The 18,024-nt window shown below is 39.1% G+C and overlaps 4 protein-coding genes across 4 annotated transcripts; 1 reads left to right on the forward strand and 3 right to left on the reverse strand.

The window, feature by feature from the left end:
* Positions 1 to 754: 754 nt before the first annotated feature.
* On the reverse strand, positions 755 to 4,630 carry LOC125210739 (disease resistance protein RGA2-like). The gene is made up of 3 exons (XM_048110323.1): positions 3,427 to 4,630; positions 1,280 to 3,342; positions 755 to 1,010 (listed from the first exon to the last, which is right to left on the reverse strand). Exons 1-2 carry the CDS (start codon positions 4,628 to 4,630, stop codon positions 1,292 to 1,294), a joined length of 3,255 nt encoding a protein of 1,084 aa, XP_047966280.1. The 3' UTR covers positions 755 to 1,010; positions 1,280 to 1,291.
* A 681-nt stretch (positions 4,631 to 5,311) lies between these two features.
* LOC125210814 (protein ROOT HAIR DEFECTIVE 3 homolog 1-like) lies at positions 5,312 to 6,984 on the forward strand. The gene is made up of 7 exons (XM_048110413.1): positions 5,312 to 5,347; positions 5,623 to 5,634; positions 5,710 to 5,780; positions 6,273 to 6,331; positions 6,447 to 6,543; positions 6,629 to 6,823; positions 6,900 to 6,984. Exons 1-7 carry the CDS (start codon positions 5,312 to 5,314, stop codon positions 6,982 to 6,984), a joined length of 555 nt encoding a protein of 184 aa, XP_047966370.1.
* A 98-nt stretch (positions 6,985 to 7,082) lies between these two features.
* Positions 7,083 to 11,903, reverse strand: LOC125210554 (putative disease resistance protein RGA3). Its single transcript, XM_048110097.1, has 2 exons — positions 8,554 to 11,903; positions 7,083 to 7,483 (listed from the first exon to the last, which is right to left on the reverse strand). Exon 1 carries the CDS (start codon positions 11,872 to 11,874, stop codon positions 8,566 to 8,568), a length of 3,309 nt encoding a protein of 1,102 aa, XP_047966054.1. The 5' UTR covers positions 11,875 to 11,903; the 3' UTR covers positions 7,083 to 7,483; positions 8,554 to 8,565.
* Positions 11,904 to 15,964: 4,061 nt separating this feature from the next.
* Positions 15,965 to 17,784, reverse strand: LOC125199900. Its single transcript, XM_048097778.1, has 2 exons — positions 16,955 to 17,784; positions 15,965 to 16,855 (listed from the first exon to the last, which is right to left on the reverse strand). The coding sequence occupies exons 1-2, from the start codon at positions 17,782 to 17,784 to the stop codon at positions 16,375 to 16,377; spliced, it is 1,311 nt and encodes a 436-aa protein (XP_047953735.1). The 3' UTR covers positions 15,965 to 16,374.
* Between the last annotated feature and the right edge of the window lie 240 nt (positions 17,785 to 18,024).

Genomic DNA, 18,024 nt, shown 5'->3' on the forward strand with positions numbered 1-18,024 from the left:
TGAATAGATAAAGAAACATCCAGCTGCTCTCAATGCCTACCTGGATTTGGAAGCACAATGGATTGGATAGACATGTTTACAAATCTTCTAATGTTTAGCACAAAGTTTTTTGTGGGCTAAATTACATTGTGCTTCAAACAATCATATTTGGGGCTCAAATTATTTAACATGAAAGACAACCAACACTGATCTGGCCTTAGTAAGTGATAAAATTTGGGGATAAAATTTGGTTAAATTCAAGTTGGTCCAGTGAAGTTTGCAAATTGACTATTAAATTATGAAGTTTTAATTTTTTTCTCAATTGTCTCATCATTATACAAAACGAAGTTGTTCTTCCAACATTCAATTTGGCACATCAGCATATCTTCCAATAAAGATCAGATCCAGACTAAACGAAACAAGATTAAAGGATAAGAAGCATGACAGTACCTTATCCCCTTGGCTTTTTGGTTCTTCATTTTTTTCCACTTTTGTGGAGAAGATGATAGCTAAGTTCATCAATGACATTATCAGCATCGAAGGCCAGAGTTTCGAGTTCCCTCAACCAGATCTTGACAGCAACATGAGTGATGAATTTCTTCCGTGCATCACTCAAATATAACTAATCTGTTTTTACAACCATTCTGAATCCCTAAACCGATTAAACTCATGGATTCTTCATCGATGTTATCAATCATTCTCTCAGTTAAAGAGACATTAAGGAAAAGACAAATTATTCACAATCATTCTCTCAGTTAGAGAGGCATTGAGGAAAAGACAAATTATTCACTACAATAGATGCATCAATACATAGCAATTTAATAGGAATACTCATAGCCAAAGTTCGTCCATAAAAATTTATCTAGATTCATGTGGGAACAACATACAAATCAGCCAATCATCCAAAACATGGAAATACTATAAATAATCAAAACCAGTGAAATCATGGAGTGCTCGATGTGAAGATCAAGGCATGTTCTGGAGTTGGTGTGAATCTACTTAAGATTTCCCATTTCCTCCTTCCTTGTGTTCTGCATCAAAAAAAGTTGCTATAAGATATAGTTAATGAAGCTTATCCCTTTCTTTCACGTTTGGAGGAGATGAATTTAAAGCGCTACCATTACATGTGTAGTACTATAATAAAATCATGAGATTTAACATATTACTACAATGCTTAAGAATTTAAATTTGGATACTTCTAACTTAATTTTTTTTTTAATTTGGAATTTTTTGAAATAATGTAAAACCTCAAGGAAAATATAAAAAACAGAGAGCAATATGAAATGAGAATGATACTCACTTGCTACAACATTCACACGGGTTGGCCATCGACATAGATTTTGAGATGGCTATGGTGGTTGCGCCACTTGGAATCAATATGTAGTTCCGGGCAATCTCTAATAGTAACATATAACTCTTCTAATTTAGTGAAGTGCTTCGAATCATCCACCGAACACAGACGCTTCAACTTGTGGCAACTATATGCACCAAACGATACTAGAAATGGGAGATTCCACAACCATTGCGGCAATTCTTCTACTCCTATATTCACCAAGTTTAATAGAGAAACAGAGGTGAGATATTGAATTGATTGGGGCAGCCACTCCCAATTTTCCATCCCCTTAAAATATAATTGAGTGAGTGAGTTGCAGCATCCTCGCAACATCTCTTCAACAGTCTCCGCAATGCCATCACTAGCCTCGCTTGACCATTCCACACTCACATCTATATCTAATGTTCTCAAACTGCCAAGATCCCAACTCTCAACACTACCACTACCAATACTAGCACCCATCAATTTAGGAACACCTAAAATCTTCAAATATGTGAGGCGAGTAGATGATCTAGCGAGGCAGTCCATTAGCATTGGTAGATTCTGTAGCCTCCCTAATCCTTCCAATTTAAGATCCTCAACTTTAGGCGCCCACGACTCCAGCATTTGACGCGGCAATTCCATTAGCTCTCCGCATTCTGTAATGTTCAGCTCACGGAGGTTCCCTTGTGATCGCATTGCTCCGCCATTTGGATTCCCAATCGATTTCAGATTCTCACAATACATAATACACAAACCCTTCAGAGAATTGAGGGTGTCCAAGCCATCCGGTAACCCTCTCAACACATGACAACTTGATATAGTCACATATGAGAGATTCTGATTGTTAAGGAATAACCATTCTGGCAGACATTCCAATCTATCTAACTCTTTTATATTGAGTGACGTTAAATGATTGGAAAAAGTATTTATAGACCTCACCTTATCCAATCTGTCCAAAAAAAGAGACTTGAGATTCGGCAAGTGCTCCAGCCTTGGGATTTCCTCAATCTCTGGGCACCAAACGAGTGTTATTTCAATCAAGTTGTCAAGTGGTACCCAAGAGCCTTGAGGCCAATCATGTACTGCCATCTTCTCGGTCCATGTTGGAAATCTTTTGCCTTGGAATCCTGTAATCATCAACTTCTTCAGATTAGCATTAGGTTCGAGGCCTTCCAAAACACTCTCATCATTTCTTTCATCTTCTCTACCGTCATCCCATTCAAACGCCAAATCAAATAAATTAAGCTTCTCAAACATATTTGCTTTGAGTGCCTCTTCCTTATCACGCACCATCTCAAGATTATGAATTACTAGTGATCCTTTCAGATTATTCAAACTGCCTAGCTCTTCAATTTGGTAGCCTTTCTCTTTGCCCACTACGAAGTTAGGTAGTGTTTGGAGATTAGTTAATCTCCCAATCTCTGCTGGCAACTTTGTATGAGAGTCAATATAAAGATGCCTTAAACCAAACATGTACTTCATTGTGCTTGGCAGTTTTTCTAACTTCCAGCCTGCTCTTAATGTTTGCAAGTGATGGAGTTCACCAATCCACTGCGGCAAGTTTTCAATAATTATATTTGAAATATTCAGATTTCTCAAATGTACCAACTCCCTAATTGAATTAGGCAACTCATCATAATCACCACCGGAAAGAGTAAGATTATGCAAGCATTTGAAGTCTGAGAACTTCATACCATAAGTGTCACCATGCAAGAATAATGTACGCAAATGCTTGGCCAACTTTTTTGGAATAGGACTCGATTCTTCTTGGAGAAACATGTATCGAGCAGGTGTACTCTCATCTGCATTATTGGATAAGACAGAAGATGCAAGATCATGCACAAGATCATGCATCATACACTCTAAAACATTTCCATAATCATCTTTCTCAGCAACTTGCAACAAGGAGTTTTGAAGAAGCACATTAAAATACATGTTTCCCACATACTCCATTTCCAAGTCTTCTCTTTGGCCTGGTTGAAGAAACCCTTCTGCCATCCATAGTTCAATCAACTCCTCCTTCTCGATTTCCCAACCTTTGGGAAAAACTGAACAAAACGTGAAGCACTTCTTCAGCAACGGTGAAGATAGGTGATCAAAGCTTACTTTCAATATTTTTGAAATATTTTCACCTCCTTCAGCATCTAAAAGCCATTTTTCATTGATGATGTGCCACTTTTCTTCAGATTTACCGCGGAGCACTCCCCCGACTACATTGGCAGCTAAGGGCAAACCATTACATCTTTTAGCAATCTTTCTTCCAATCATCTCAAATCGGGATGGAACTTCACCATTTTTTTCAAAAGTTTTGGCCTTTATTATGGACCAACAGTCTTCAACTGATAAGCCATTCAAATGATGAATATGAAATGGGTTAACAGTAAAAGCAACTTTTTCACTCCTGGTGGTGATCAAAATGCCATTTCCGATAGTGGAAGTAACTCCAGACATGGAATTTATAAAGTCTTCCCACATTGGAACATCTTCATTCCATACATCATCAAGAACAAGAAGATAAGTTTTAGACTTGAGAACTTCATTAAGCATTTTCAGGATAACTTCTTTTATCTCAACTCTATCACCAGTATTTGGAATCAACGTTGAATAGATTTTGTTGAAAAGACTGATTGGATCAAATGTTTGAGAAACATGAACCCAAATAAGTGATTCGAATCGAGCCTTTAAGCTTTCATGATTAAAGACTTTCCTAGTCAACGTAGTCTTCCCCATACCCCCCATTCCGACAAGAGCAACCATGGAAAAGATCTGATCTTCGTGGATTTGGGTGAGCATGTCAACTAGTTTAGGCAGATCATCATCTCTTCCAATAAAGATTGGATCAAGACTGAAAGAATCCGTCTGAATGGATGTATGAGCAATAGCATCAGGTGCTTTCACAACCATGCTTTCAAGGCCAAGCACTTTTGCCGTTTTCTTCATAGACTCAAAAGTAGTATTGATTTGTTTGATTGTGTGAGCCATATTACGACGACGCAAAATGCCATTAAATGATGAGAAGCATGATAGTACCTTATCCTTGGCTTTGGGAGTCATCATTTTCTTCACTTTTTTGTGGAGAAGATGATAGCTGAGTTCATCCAAGACATTCTCAGCATCGAAAGCCACGGCTTCAAGGTCCCTCAACCAGATCTTGGCAGATTCTTGGGTGATGGATTTCTTCTCAGCGTCATTCAAGTAGGCTTGAATTGTCTCCAAAGTCCTCTGCAGCTGTTCAGCATCTTTATCGAGACCTCGAAGTAGAGAGTACTCATCTTTGAAAAGCTTGATCAGGTTTTGGAGAAGAACTTCAATGGCTGCTGAAGACGCTCCTTCCATGGTTTTGCAGAGAGAGAAAATGATGATAAGTTTATCTTTCAAGATGAAGAATGCCTGTGGACGATGTGCGCTCTCATGCATTATGGAAAGATAAGTATAATTTGGGCCTTTACAACTTAACTCAAACTCGCACTTAGCTCTACCTTCATTTTATCTTTGGGCCTGTTTTTAGTCTGGGCCTCAATTATACTGCCTTCTGACATTTAAGAAGTAATGTAGAGATGCCCAAAAGCTTAACGAAATACGGGGCTTACGTGTTTCAAATTGGGCTTTTCTTTCATTTAATTGGACTTGATTCTTCATATATGGGCCTAAAATCTAATGGGCCTTGCTATATATATAGGCCAGGGGAGGGAGTGTCAAATCAATTTTTTTTTGGTTATTCTTTTTTTTTTTGATAAATGGTTATTCTAGTTACTACATGCCAATCACGCAATGAGCAAGATTGATATTTGTACGGAAATTATCATTAAAAGATTTGAAAAATACTCCCTCCTCCTCAAGGTAGTTGGGGCATTTATAGTGGACACGAGATTTAAGAAATTGATTTGTTAAAAACTAATTAAAGTTGTTAATCATTTTTCCAAACACGGAAAGTAAACTTGTTAGGAATCATATTCCTAGGATTCTTTTTCTCAGGATTCATTTTGCTTGCCAGCTTTACTTTTCCCATCAACCAACATGGCCTATATCTCTAAAAATCTTTGCATGTCCATGGTATATCTATTGAATTTCTACTTGCTGAATTGACATATATCCATTGTTTTGGCATTCATGGCGCAGCTTCTGCACTATTGGAGATCTTGAAAGATTTTATCCTTGCTCATTTTTCCTTTGTTATCTATTTGTTGTCAAGTGCAGCACAGTTATTCTTCCAAACTTCTGATCGATCTTTATTCATGTCTTTGAAACATCACGGAGAACCTAGGCATTTTCCTATTGATTGCATTCTCTGGTATTCCAATTTTGATCATGTTGCTTATTGTCTCTAGGTTCTTATGCATGTGAATGTGTTTATTTTAGTTCACTTACAACCATCTTACTCTTATATTTCTCTTAATTTTTTTGTTTCTTTTCAGCACGACACTGCATTTGGAAAGCAGGGTGCTCTTTTTGCCCTCGCTGTTTCTGACATAGTGCTCGTAAATATGTAAGAATCTTGATAGCACGAATGATGATTTATTGTTTGAATGGTTCTTATTGTTGTTTAACTAATGTTGTTTTGGTTATCACAGTCCTGTAATTGTGTTTATCTGGAGATGCTAAGTGAAAAATTATCATGCAGGTGGTGCATAACCAGGCTGCAAATAGACCCCTCTTAAAAACTGTATTTCAGGTGACCGTCAACGTAATCTACGCACACTTCACCTAAATTCGCCGATTGAAAGCTATGGGATTGTGTTCCTAAGCCAGAAGCTTATAAGGAAACTCCATTAAGTGAATTTTTCAATGTAAGATGTTGCTGATTAATAAATATTTCACCTTTCTGTTTAAAAAACATAATGTAGTTCTTTTGCTAAATGATCTGATTGCAGGTTGAGGTTGTGGCTCTCTCTTGTTTGACTGTCTAGTGTGAACTATATTGTCTCTATGAAAATCAAGATGATAAATTGTATGTTGTGTTTACTCTTTCCTTTAATAGGTATGATACAGAGGCTACACATATTTTGATGAAGGTGTTAGATTTAGAAGCTTTTGCAAGTAATTGTTCTTAAGCTTCGTATTTTTCGTTTTTTAGTAAATCTCTAGGAATGTTCCTGATGAGGATGAGAACATTTTACTTATCTTGATTCAATGGAGCATGTATGATTTGTAGATGCAGAGATTGATCAAACAAATTGGGACTCTTCTGAAGTGAGAGAGAAGCTTAAGCAAGATATAGATGCTCATATTGCTGCAGTTTGTGGTGCCAAGTTGTCACATCTTACTACCCTGTTTGAGGTATGTAATGCTGCATAGACCATTCTATGATGCAATTCTAGCTTGTATCTCTGATAGTTTCCATGTTGAGAAAGAATTGAACGAATCGTTGGCTGCACCTGTTGGGGCTTTGGTAGATGGAGCCAAGGATTACCGATGGGCAGCAATAAGAATGCTACTTTTCCGTGAGACAGAAGCGTCAATTAGTCGGTTTTCTAGTGCTATTTCTGGTTTTGAAGTAGGTGATAAAACAAAGGATAAAATGGTTGTGAGGTTTTGAACTATATGGAAGAGAGGTGTCCAGCTCCTGCATAGCTACTTATGCTTTCTTATGTTCCAAAATTTACAGGGTGGAAATTACCATTCTATGGGCAATACTTGCTTTGGTTGTTTGGGTTTTCAAATATGATCTCACTTCTTGTTTCTTAGCCTAGCACTACTTCATATATACCTTCAAATCTATACACTTTACTTTAAGAGATTAGGTATTCTCGTAAACATGTTTTAAGAATAATCAAGCTAATGCTATCGGTGCCTCAAAAATAGTAGCCATAGATGAAAATCAAAACATAAAACAAACTAAATAATTCACCAAAGTATCATGTAAAATTCAGCCCCTACTTCATGCTATGAGCAATGACTCTGTGAATCGCCTACTTTTCACCTGATTGTGTGACTTGTAACGACAATTCACGCGGTCTAGTGTAATGTTCTGACCCGCTCTGGATTACGATTGACTAGACCATGTGGAACGTTGTGACATCTCAATTAACCAAATACCAAATGGCGTGTTCCGACTCCAATTCGCACCACATACACGGACCACATTTACTACTCACAAAATGCACAAGCCACATGAGCCTTATTGTCTTTTTTTTACTCCATTCTTCGCTCTACCTTTGTCCGCGCTCTGTTTTCACCTCAATTCGCGGCCTGTGATGAGAATTTACAACCAATATGAGTCTAAAAACACGTAATAAGTTCATCAAAACGACCTATCTGATTTACATCACAGTTAACCATGGTCAAGATGGATAGTTTAAAATCTTTGGAGTATAGAAAAAGGAAAGAAAAGGTGATGAAATTTGGGTATAATCAGTTGATCTGTATGGAACTATGTAGAAACTGTTTTCAATTATCAAGGAAAATAGAGTATATGAAATGAGAGATGAGAGGATTTGCAAATAGAGAGCCATCCATTGCTTCATTAGAATATTCACCTCAACAGAATATGAAAAATGATGTTCTTCAAAATTCATCATGCATGAACACTCCTTCAGCAAAATTCAGTGTTTGGTTCCTTAGCCCGTTTCACATGTCCCGTGTGAATATCAAGTCATTCCGAGACTGTAACTTTTTAAGCTCTATAATTTCATCAAGTCATCCCTTTCATTCATGTTTTGAGAAGAGGAAATTAAAGCAATACAATTACATGTGTAGTAGTCCCTCCGTTCCTTCATAGTTTAGTCATTTTCCATTTCGAGAAGCTCTTTCATAGTTGAGTCACTTCCATATATGGTAACTTTGTTCTCTTTCTTACTTTACTCTCTCTTACTTTATTCTCCATACTTTATTCACTTTATACTTTATTCTTTTAATTTTTTTCATCTCTCTTACTTTTTTATCTATTTATTTAACACACCCAACATTACTTTTTATAACTCCGTGTCAAAAAGTTTCACCTCAACTATAAAGAAACGAAGGGAGTACTATAATAAAATCAAGAGATTTAGCATATTACTACAATGCTTATGAATGGACTTTTGTTTTATAGGAAAAGTTGCACCAAAGTGATTGCAAATCAAAGAAAAAGATACATTTGTCATGTGTCCAATGAATATAACTTCTCTCATTTATGATTTTCTATATTGGTAAAGTTTCATGAAAGATTATAATGAAGAAAAAAGTGCACAGCAGTTAGCACAAAGAAAAAAACAGAGAGTAGTCCATTGCTTTAATAAATTCTTTTCCAAAACGGAATATTAGAAGAAAATGATACTTACTTGCTACAACATTCAAACGGTTTGGTCATCGACCTCGATTTCCAGATGGCGAAGGTGGTTGTGCCAATCCGAATCAATACGTAGTTCTGGGCAATTGCTAATATATAACTTTTCTAATCTAGTGAGGTGGTTCAATGCATCCACAAAGGGCTGACGCTTCAACTTGTTGCAACTATATAGATGTAACCATGTTAGAGATGAGAGGTTCCCCAACCATTGGGGCAATTCTTCTACTCCTATATCCTCCAACTCTAATGAATAAACAACAGTGAGATTTTGAATTGATTGGGGCAGCCACTCCCAATTTTCTATCCCCTTCAAACTTAAGTAACGAAGTGAGTTGCAGCAACTTTGCAGCATCCCTTCGATAGTCTCTGCAATGCCAACACTATTCTCTCTTGACCATTCCACACTCACGTCTATGCTTAATGATTTCAAGCTGCTAAGATCCCAACTCTCAACACTACCACTACTAGCAGCCATCAATTTAGGAACACTTCTGATTCCCAATACGCTGAGACGAGTAGATGATTTAGCGAGGCAGTCAATTAGCATCGGTAGATTCTTTAGGTTCCTTAATCCATCCAATTGAAGAACCTCAATAGTAGGGGCCCACAACTCTAGAATTTCACACGGAAATTCTATCAGCTCTCCGCATTCCATAATTCTCAGCTCACGGAGGATCCCTTCTGATTGTCTTGCTCCGCCACTTGGATTCCAAATCGACTTCAGATTTTCACAATCACGAATACACAAACTCTCCAAAGAATTGAGAGTGTCAACGCCATCTGGTAATTCTCTCAACACACGACAATTTATAATATACAAAGATGAGAGATTCTGATTGTTGAGGAATAACCGTTCTGGCAGACATTCCAATGCCTCTAATTCTTTTATTTTGAGCGATGTTAAATGATGGAATGAAGTATTTATGAACCTCACCTTCTTCAATCTGTTCAAAGAAAGAGACTTGAGATTAGGTAAGTGCTTCAGCGTTGGGATTTCCTCAATTTCTGAGCAATCAGAGATTGTAATTTTAATCAAGTTGGCAAGCAGTACCCAAGAGCCTTGAGGACCATCACATACTGCCATCTTCTTAACCCATGTTGGAAATCTTTTTCCTTTGAATCTAGAAATCTCCAACTTCCTCAGATTTGCATGAGGTTGGAGGCCTTCCAACACACTCTCATCGTTTCTTTCATCTTCTCTACCATAATAACTCCATTCAAACCCCAAATCAAATAACTTTGGCTTCTGAAATATATTTGCTTTCAGAGCCTCTTCCTTATCACGTACCTTCTCCAAATTCTGAATCCTTAGACTTCCTTTGAGATTCTTCAAACTTCCGAGCTCTTCAATTTGGTAGCCTTTCTCTTTGCCCACTTCGAAGTAAGGTAGTGTTTGGATGTTAGTCAATCTCCCAATCTCCGCCGGCAACTTTGTACGAGAAGAGATATGAAGATGCCTTAAGTTAAACATATACTTTAACGTACTTGGCAGTTCATCTAAGTTCCTGCTTACTCTTAATGTTTGCAAGTGATGCAGTTCACTAATCCATTTCGGCAACTTTACAATATTTGAATTGGAAATATTCAAATTTCTCAAATGTATCAACTCTCCAACTGAATTCGGTAACTCTTTCTCATTGTAACTGTAAAGAGTAAGATTATGCAAACATTCAAAGTTTGAGAACTTCGTACCAGAAGTTTCACGGCACAAAAATAATGTACGCAAATGCTTGGCCTCCTTTTCTGAAATAGGACTTGGTAGAAACATGTATCGAATTGGGGTGCTTCCATCAGCATTACTGGACAAAATATTAGATGCAAGATCATGCACAAGGTCATGCATCACACACTTTGAAACATTTCCATACTCATCTTTATCTACAACTTGCAACAAAGAGTTTTGTAGAAGCACATTAAAAAACATGTTGCCCACAGACTCCATGTCATCTCTTTGGTCTGGTTGAAGAAAGCCTTCGGCCATCCATAGTTCAATCAACTTCTGCTTCTCAATTTTCCAACCTTTGGGGAAAACCGAACAAAACGTGAAGCACTTCTTCAGCGACGGTGAAGGCAGGTGATCAAAGCTTACTTTCAATATTTTTGAAATATTTTCTCCTCCTTCATCATCTGAAAGCCATTTTTCTTTGATGATGCGCCACTCTTCTTCTGATTTACCGCGAAGCACTCCCCCAACTACATTGGCAGCTAAGGGCAAACCCTTACATCTTTTAGCAATCTTTCTTCCAATCATCGCGAATCCTGATGGAACTTCACCATTTTCATCAAAAGTTTTGGCTTTGATTATGGACCAACTATCTTCATCTGATAAGCCATTCAAATGATGAATATAAAAAGGGTGAACAGTTGAAGCAACTTTTTCACTCCTGGTGGTGATCAAAATGCCATTTCCCATAGCGGAAGTAACTCCAGACATGGAATTTATAAAGTCTTCCCACATCAAAACATCTTCGTTCCATACATCATCAAGAACAAGAAGATAAGTTTTAGACTTGTGAACTTCTTTAAGCCTTTTCAGGATAACTTCCTTTATCTCAACTCTATCACAAGTATTTGAAGTCAACGTTGAATAGATTTTGTTGAAAAGACTAATTGGATCAAAAGTTTGGGATACATGAACCCAGATAAGTGATCCGAATCGAGCCTTTAAGCTTTCACGGTTAAAGACTTTCCTAGTCAACGTAGTCTTCCCCATACCCCCCATTCCGACAAGAGCGACCGTGGAAAATATCCTATCATCCTGGATCTGGGTGAGCATGTCAACTAGTTTAGGCACATCATCATCTCTTCCAACAAAGATTGGATCAAGACTCAACGAATCCGTCTGAATGGAAGTATGAGTAATAGCAGCAGGTGCATTCACAACCATGCTTTGAATGCCAAGATCTGTTGCCCTTTTGTTCATACACTCAAAAGTAGCATTGATTCGTTTGATCGTGTGAGCCATATCACGCCGATGCAAAATGCCATTAAATGATGAGAAGCATGATAGTACCTTATCCTTGGATGATTTCATCTTGTGTACTTTTTGGTGGAGAAGATGATAGCTGAGTTCATCCAAGACATTGTCAGCATCGAAAGCCACGGCTTCGAGCTCCCTCAACCAGATCTTGACAGCTTCTTGGGTGATGGATTTCTTCTCAGCATCTTTCAAGTAGGCTTGAATCATCCCCAAAGTCCTCTGCAGCTGCTGGGTATCCTCATCGAAACCTCGAAGTAGAGAGTACTCATCCTTGAAAAGGTTGATGAGGTTTTGAACAAGAACTTCAATGGCTGCTGAAGACACTCCTTCCATGGTTTGGCAGAGATAGATCTAGACAGAGAAATTTCTTTTGCAAGTTTATTTTGAAGATGAGGCAAGCTTGTGGACGATATGCATTGGCATGATGACCCTTCCCCACCACACTGTCAATTATTGTGTTTGTGCTGCTTTTTTACTTTGAAAATTTTGTTTGAATTCGAAATTGTATAATGGAACGATTAGGCTCAATATTCATTTTTCTTTGGGCCTTTATTTGTCCGAGCCACAATTAAACTTCCTCATTTATATATTTAGGAAGGAAATAAGATTAAACCTTTTAAGAAATAAAGTTAGACATGCCCAAAAGCTTCATGACATACTGGGCTTACTTGTTACAAATTGAGTTTGTGAGTTTGGGCTTTTCTTTAATGTAATTGGACTTTATTCATCATAGATGGGCCAAAAATGGATTGGGCCTCTCTATACATAAGGGGTGAATGATCTTCGTATAAAAATTATCACCAAAAGATATTTAAAAATAATTGTTATTGCACACATTAAATTGTACTCCTAGTACTCTTTTTGTCCACGACTCGACATGAAATTTTTATAGTATACTGAAAAATTGGTGGAAAAAGTTTGTAGGACATTACTTACATATTTATATTCCTCCGTTTCATAAAAACGAACACTTTGTACGTCAAATTGAAATGATTCATATTTATTTATAAAAAAAAAAAAAAAATCAATTTTCACTTACTTTATTATGTATGGTTCCTACCTTCCACTAATTAATGATATTTCAACTCCTATCTTTTTCTTTCTCTCTTATTTTATCACTAAATTTTATAATAGAATGTGTCACGGATGAGCTAGTGGAATGCGAGAATAGTTACAATGGCATGTGATATTTTATTATAGATATCCATTTTTTATAAAACGAGATATTTTATTATGGGCGGAAGGAATATTATTCTACGTGAAAAATCGATCATGACCATCCATTCATTCATTCAATCTCTATTGACAAAATTTAGCTAGTTAGTAGTATATCTCTACTAATCCTTGCATGTCTATGGTATATATAAACCTTCCAAACATCATACTAATATATCATAGACAAATGCTTAGCCTTCTTTCTTAAAGATGGTAATCGAGAGAGGCGAGATTCATAGGGCAATGCATATTGAGAGAGTTTTTGAGAGTAGAAGATGATTTGTATTTCACTGTGTATTTTCATTGTAATTCAACACCTTATTATATAGGTGTGAATATTGGCTATCTATGGAAATACAATCAATTGTAATCAATCTATTCTAGGATAATAATACAATCAATATTTTCCTATTATTCTTCCAATATTCTCTCCTTTTAATACGCTTTGACACTCCCCCTCAAGTTGAGCAATGGTATCTCCAATGCTTAACTTGCCCAATATCTCTTTGAAGACTTTTGGGTGAACTGCTTTGGTCAATATGTCTGCAAGTTGTTCTTCAGAACGGACAAACGGGAATTCAATGATGCCTCCTTCTAGTTTTTCTTTGATGAAGTGCCTATCAACTTCCACATGCTTCGTTCTGTCATGTTGCACTGGATTTTCTGAGATACTGATGGCCGCCTTGTTGTCACAGAATAGTTGGCTCTTTCGAGTAGGTGGGAAGCCAATTTCCGTGAGCAATCTTCTTAGCCATAGGATTTCCATGAGTCCACTTTTCATTCCTCGGAACTCGGCCTCGGCGCTAGACAGAGCTACAACTTTCTGTTTCTTACTCCTCCATGTAACCAAGTTTCCCCCGATGAAAGTAAAGTAGCCCCCTGTTGATTTTCTATCCACCGGGTTGCTTGCCCAGTCAGCATCGGTGTATCCGTCAATCTCCAAGTCTTCTCTCTTTGCTAGGAATACTCCATAACCCACCGTACCTTTCAAATATCGCACAATCCTCAATACGGCCTCCATGTGATTATCTTGAGGTCGGTGCATGAACTGACTCACAATGCCGACTGCATACGTGATGTCGGGCCTGGTATGTGAGAGGTAGATAAGTTTCCCGACGAGCCGTTGGTATCTTTCCCTGTCAGCGAGATCGGCTCCTTCTTCTATTTTCAAGCCATGGTTGGGAATCATTGGAGTGTCTGCGGGTTTGCATTCGAGGAGACCTGTTTCTGCCAACAAGTCTAGAACATACTTCTTTTGCCTCAGAAATATTCCATGTCCGGATCTCAACACCTCTATCCCTAAGAAGTATTTCAGTGCTCCTAGGTCTTTCATCTCGAATTCTCTAAACAAGTTTTCCTTCAAACTTTGGATTTCTTCTATATCATCTCCAGTAATGATCATATCATCAACATAAATAATCAGACAAGTTACCTTGTTTTCTCTCCTTTTTGTGAAGAGTGTGTGATCGGACTGGCTTTGCTTGAATCCATGCTTGATCATTGCTTGACAGAATCTTCCGAACCATATTCGTGGAGATTGCTTCAATCCATACAATGTTTTTCGTAGTCGGCAGACTTCTCCTTCTCCAAACTCTTCAGAGAATCCTGGTGGAACTTCCATGTATACCTCCTTGTTTTGTTCTAATTCTCCATGGAGGAAGGCATTGGTGACATCAAACTGGTGTAGTGGCCAATCTTTGCATACTGCTACAGACAGTAAGGCTCGTACAGTATCCATCTTAGCAACTGGAGAGAATGTTTCTTCATAATCCACTCCATACACCTGGGTGTATCCTTTTGCCACAAGTCTCGCCTTGTATCTCTCAATTGAACCATCTGCTCTTCTTTTTATGGTGAATATCCATCGACATCCAACTGGCTTTTTCCCTGTCGGCAAAGTGCATTTCTCCCATGTGCCGTTTTTGACTAGTGCATCTATCTCTTTTTTCATGGCTTCTCTCCAATGTTTATGTTTTTTGGCCTCTTCAAAAGACTGTGGTATTTCTTCCTCTTCATACAGGGCAGCTTCAAAGGCTCGAGCCATTTCTGTCAGGTGGCCCTGAGCAATATTCGATATTGCATATTTTGCCTTTCTCCCTTTCCAGTCCGGTGAGTATCTTTTTGGAGGGATCCCTCTCGTACTCCTATGGGGAAGCTCAAATGGTTCTCCAGTATCTCCATTTCTTCCACTAGTTCTACATTCTTCAGTGTTGTTCCTATCAGGATTAGTGCTTCCTGAAGGTATATTATCGAAATCTGAACTGTTTACCTCAGGAATCGAAGATGGGGTTGACGGCTGGACAATGTCACCTTGCTCTTCGTTCTGTATTACAGGGCTTGACGGCCCGGCGGTGCCGCTAACTTTCTCGGGTGGACCAACGTCTGTGACAGGGCTTGGCTGTGGCTCTCCCCCTGTCTGGTGTTCTCTTGGACCAATATCTGGTAACCAATCTAAGAGGTCACTATTTGGACTATTGTCTAAAGGTTGTGTCTCCCCCTGACCACTAGATTGGTTGTAGAAGTATTCACCCTCAACAAAATCACAATTCATGGTGGTGTGTATTCTACGGGTGGAAGGGTCATAGCACCTGTAACCTTTCTGATTTTTTCCGTAACCAAGGAAGACACATTTTAGGGCACAGGGATCGAACTTGGATCTTTCGTGTTTGGGAACGTGAACAAAGACAGAACAGCCGAACACTCTGGGTTCTAGTGATAAGAATGAAGGGATTTCGAAATGGTGTGAGAAAACATCTAAGGGTGTTTTGAAGCCAAGGATTTTTGTGGGTAGGCGGTTTATAAGGTATACTGCGGTGGCTATAGCCTCGGGCCAAAAAGGTTTTGGTATTTTGGACTCAATTAAAAGGGCTCGTGTAATTTCAAGGATATATCGGTTTTTTCTTTCGGCTACCCCATTTTGTTCTGGAGTATATGCACATGACGTTTGATGAACTAGTCCCTTTTCCCTGAAAAAATCTTGCATTTTGTTATTGATAAACTCTCCCCCATTGTCGGATCTAAGGATTTGGATGTTTTGATTATATTGGGTTTGGATAAGGTTATAGAATTCTACGAACTTATCAACGACCTCATGCTTATTTTTCAAAAAGTAGATCCAAGTCATGCGAGAGTAATCATCAATAAAAAGTAAAAAATAACGGAAACCTTGTCCCCCAGTGATAGGGGCAGGACCCCAAACATCAGAATGTATCAAAGCAAATGGAGATTTCATTCAGGTATTGTTCAACTTGAAAGAATGTCTATGGTTTTTGGCTAACACACAAGTATCACAATGAAAAGAGTTCATAGAGGTAACTAATTCTGGAAAAAGTAGACGAAAATATCCTAGAGATGGGTGCCCTAACCGACGATGCCAAAGCCAAGCCTGTCTGTCTGTCGGTCCGGGAGTTAGCATCATCGCAGCACTCTGTTGGGCTATCTCGTCCACATAGTACAGTCCGCGTTGCTCAGTGCCACGCCCAACTATCGTCCCCGTCTTGATATCCTGCAACATGCAAAATCGAGGTTGCATTAGTAATTTACAGTTAAGCTCCTTAGTCACATGACTAATTGATAAGAGCTTGTGTGATAATGACGGAAACCCTAAATTCAGAAACCCTAGTTTTGGGGTGGTAGATGAGAGTAATATGGGGTTTGGGGGTCGGTTTGAGATTTCGGGAGTTTTCCGGGGTCAAATTTAGATTTCCGGGACTTGGAGGTTTTTAAGTTAAAAACTCCCCCAAATTCAGAAACCCTAGCCGCCCCTGTTTCTTCTTGTCTGCGAACCCTAGCAGCCGTGGGGACCTTAGCCGCCGCGATTTCGCCTTTTCCGGTGGCCTCGGTCACCAATCTCTTACCTTCAGACCATACTCTTGCCATGGAAACCGATGCTATGGCTGATTTCTCCTCTGTTCTGTTTTCTCCTCCACCTGTGGCTGATGGACCGACGCCGCCCGCCGGTTTGTCGGTGTAGGTGGCTCGGTCCACGGCGACGGCCGCCGATGCTCTACCCCCTCCACTGTTCCGATTTGTACTTCGAAGCTGCCGGTTCTTCTTCATCTCCTCCCACCACTCTGGGAACCCATGAATATGGAAGCAAGTATCCTTTGTATGTTTCTTTCCTCCACAATGGCCACACACTAGTTTGCTTTTGTCTTCATCTTTCCGAAAATTAGGGTTCCTTAGCGGCTGATGGTAGTTCGGTGTCTGTTGGTAATTCTGGGTCCGATTTCTGTCGAACGCAGCAAGTCCTACTCCGATTCCGGACTCCTTGGGTTCTGGATTTAGCAACTTCTCATTGACGGACTCCCGTCTGACCAGTCCGTACGCCTTTCTTGCAGTTGGGATTGGATCCATATTTAGGATCTCTCTTTTGATTTTATCATATCGATTGTCATCTAATGCCCATAAGAATTGGTATAATCTATGTCTCTGTGTGTGTTGGTTGTATTTCTCGATGCTGGACGGAGTATCCATTGGGTTTGGATCCCTGGTATCAATCGAGATCCACAGATCTTGAAACTTTTGCCACAAATTTTCTAGTGATAAGTTACCTTGTTTCAAACTGTATGTTTGTCTGTGCAGGTCGGAGATCTGGAACTGATCAGCGCCGCTCCCGTACGTCGTGGCTAGGCTTTCCCATAAGTCATAGGCCGTTTCGTACTGTGAGACCTCGTTGACGAGGCTCGCGTCGATGTTGTTGATGATCCAGTTGAAACAACAATCATCTCGCTGTTGCCACCGGTTGTAATCTGGGTCCGTCGGTGGGGGAGGGTCTGTAACTCCATTTATGTGAGATGCCAGACCTTTCCCCCAGATAGCTCTTCTCATCAATTTCACCCATAGGGGATAATTGTCCCCATTGAGCTTCTCTGTTAGGCGTACCTCGCCTAGTGATTCCAGAGATGGAGGCTGATGGTTTGAGTGTTTTTGAGACATACTAATTCTCATGAATTCAGCGAACTGTTCGGCTGAAAGGGTTATGGGTTGGTTGGATTTTGGAGGGTCATCAGATTCAGAATCTGACATCTTGTTGGTTGTGTTTTTGCAGGGTTCAAAAGGCCGGGGAAGGTTCTCGAGACTGTGATGATATTTTTCTGAGTCTCAAGCCCGAATAAACCTGCTCTGATACCATCTTAAAGATGGTAATCGAGAGAGGCGAGATTCATAGGGCAATGCATATTGAGAGAGTTTTTGAGAGTAGAAGATGATTTGTATTTCACTGTGTATTTTCATTGTAATTCAACACCTTATTATATAGGTGTGAAT

This window comes from Salvia hispanica, chromosome 1 (genome assembly GCF_023119035.1).
Source record: "Salvia hispanica cultivar TCC Black 2014 chromosome 1, UniMelb_Shisp_WGS_1.0, whole genome shotgun sequence".
NCBI lineage: Eukaryota > Viridiplantae > Streptophyta > Magnoliopsida > Lamiales > Lamiaceae > Salvia > Salvia hispanica.

What these genes read in the sequence shown, in the direction of transcription:
- LOC125210739 (XM_048110323.1), bottom strand. Translation starts at nt 4,630, where the DNA reads ATGGAAGGAGCGTCTTCAGCAGCCATTGAAGTTCTTCTCCAAAACCTG. An exon ending in GCTTTTAGATGCTGAAGGAG is followed by an intron (nt 3,343 to 3,426) that starts GTGAAAATATTT and finishes CGTTTTGTTCAG; the next exon opens with TTTTTCCCAAAGGTTGGGAA.
- LOC125210814 (XM_048110413.1), top strand. Translation starts at nt 5,312, where the DNA reads ATGGCCTATATCTCTAAAAATCTTTGCATGTCCATG. An exon ending in GACATAGTGCTCGTAAATAT is followed by an intron (nt 5,781 to 6,272) that starts GTAAGAATCTTG and finishes TTCCTTTAATAG; the next exon opens with GTATGATACAGAGGCTACAC. An exon ending in GCTGCAGTTTGTGGTGCCAA is followed by an intron (nt 6,544 to 6,628) that starts GTTGTCACATCT and finishes TATCTCTGATAG; the next exon opens with TTTCCATGTTGAGAAAGAAT.
- LOC125210554 (XM_048110097.1), bottom strand. Translation starts at nt 11,874, where the DNA reads ATGGAAGGAGTGTCTTCAGCAGCCATTGAAGTTCTTGTTCAAAACCTC.
- LOC125199900 (XM_048097778.1), bottom strand. Translation starts at nt 17,784, where the DNA reads ATGTCAGATTCTGAATCTGATGACCCTCCAAAATCCAACCAACCCATA. An exon ending in AATTACCAACAGACACCGAA is followed by an intron (nt 16,856 to 16,954) that starts CTACCATCAGCC and finishes TACAAAGGATAC; the next exon opens with TTGCTTCCATATTCATGGGT.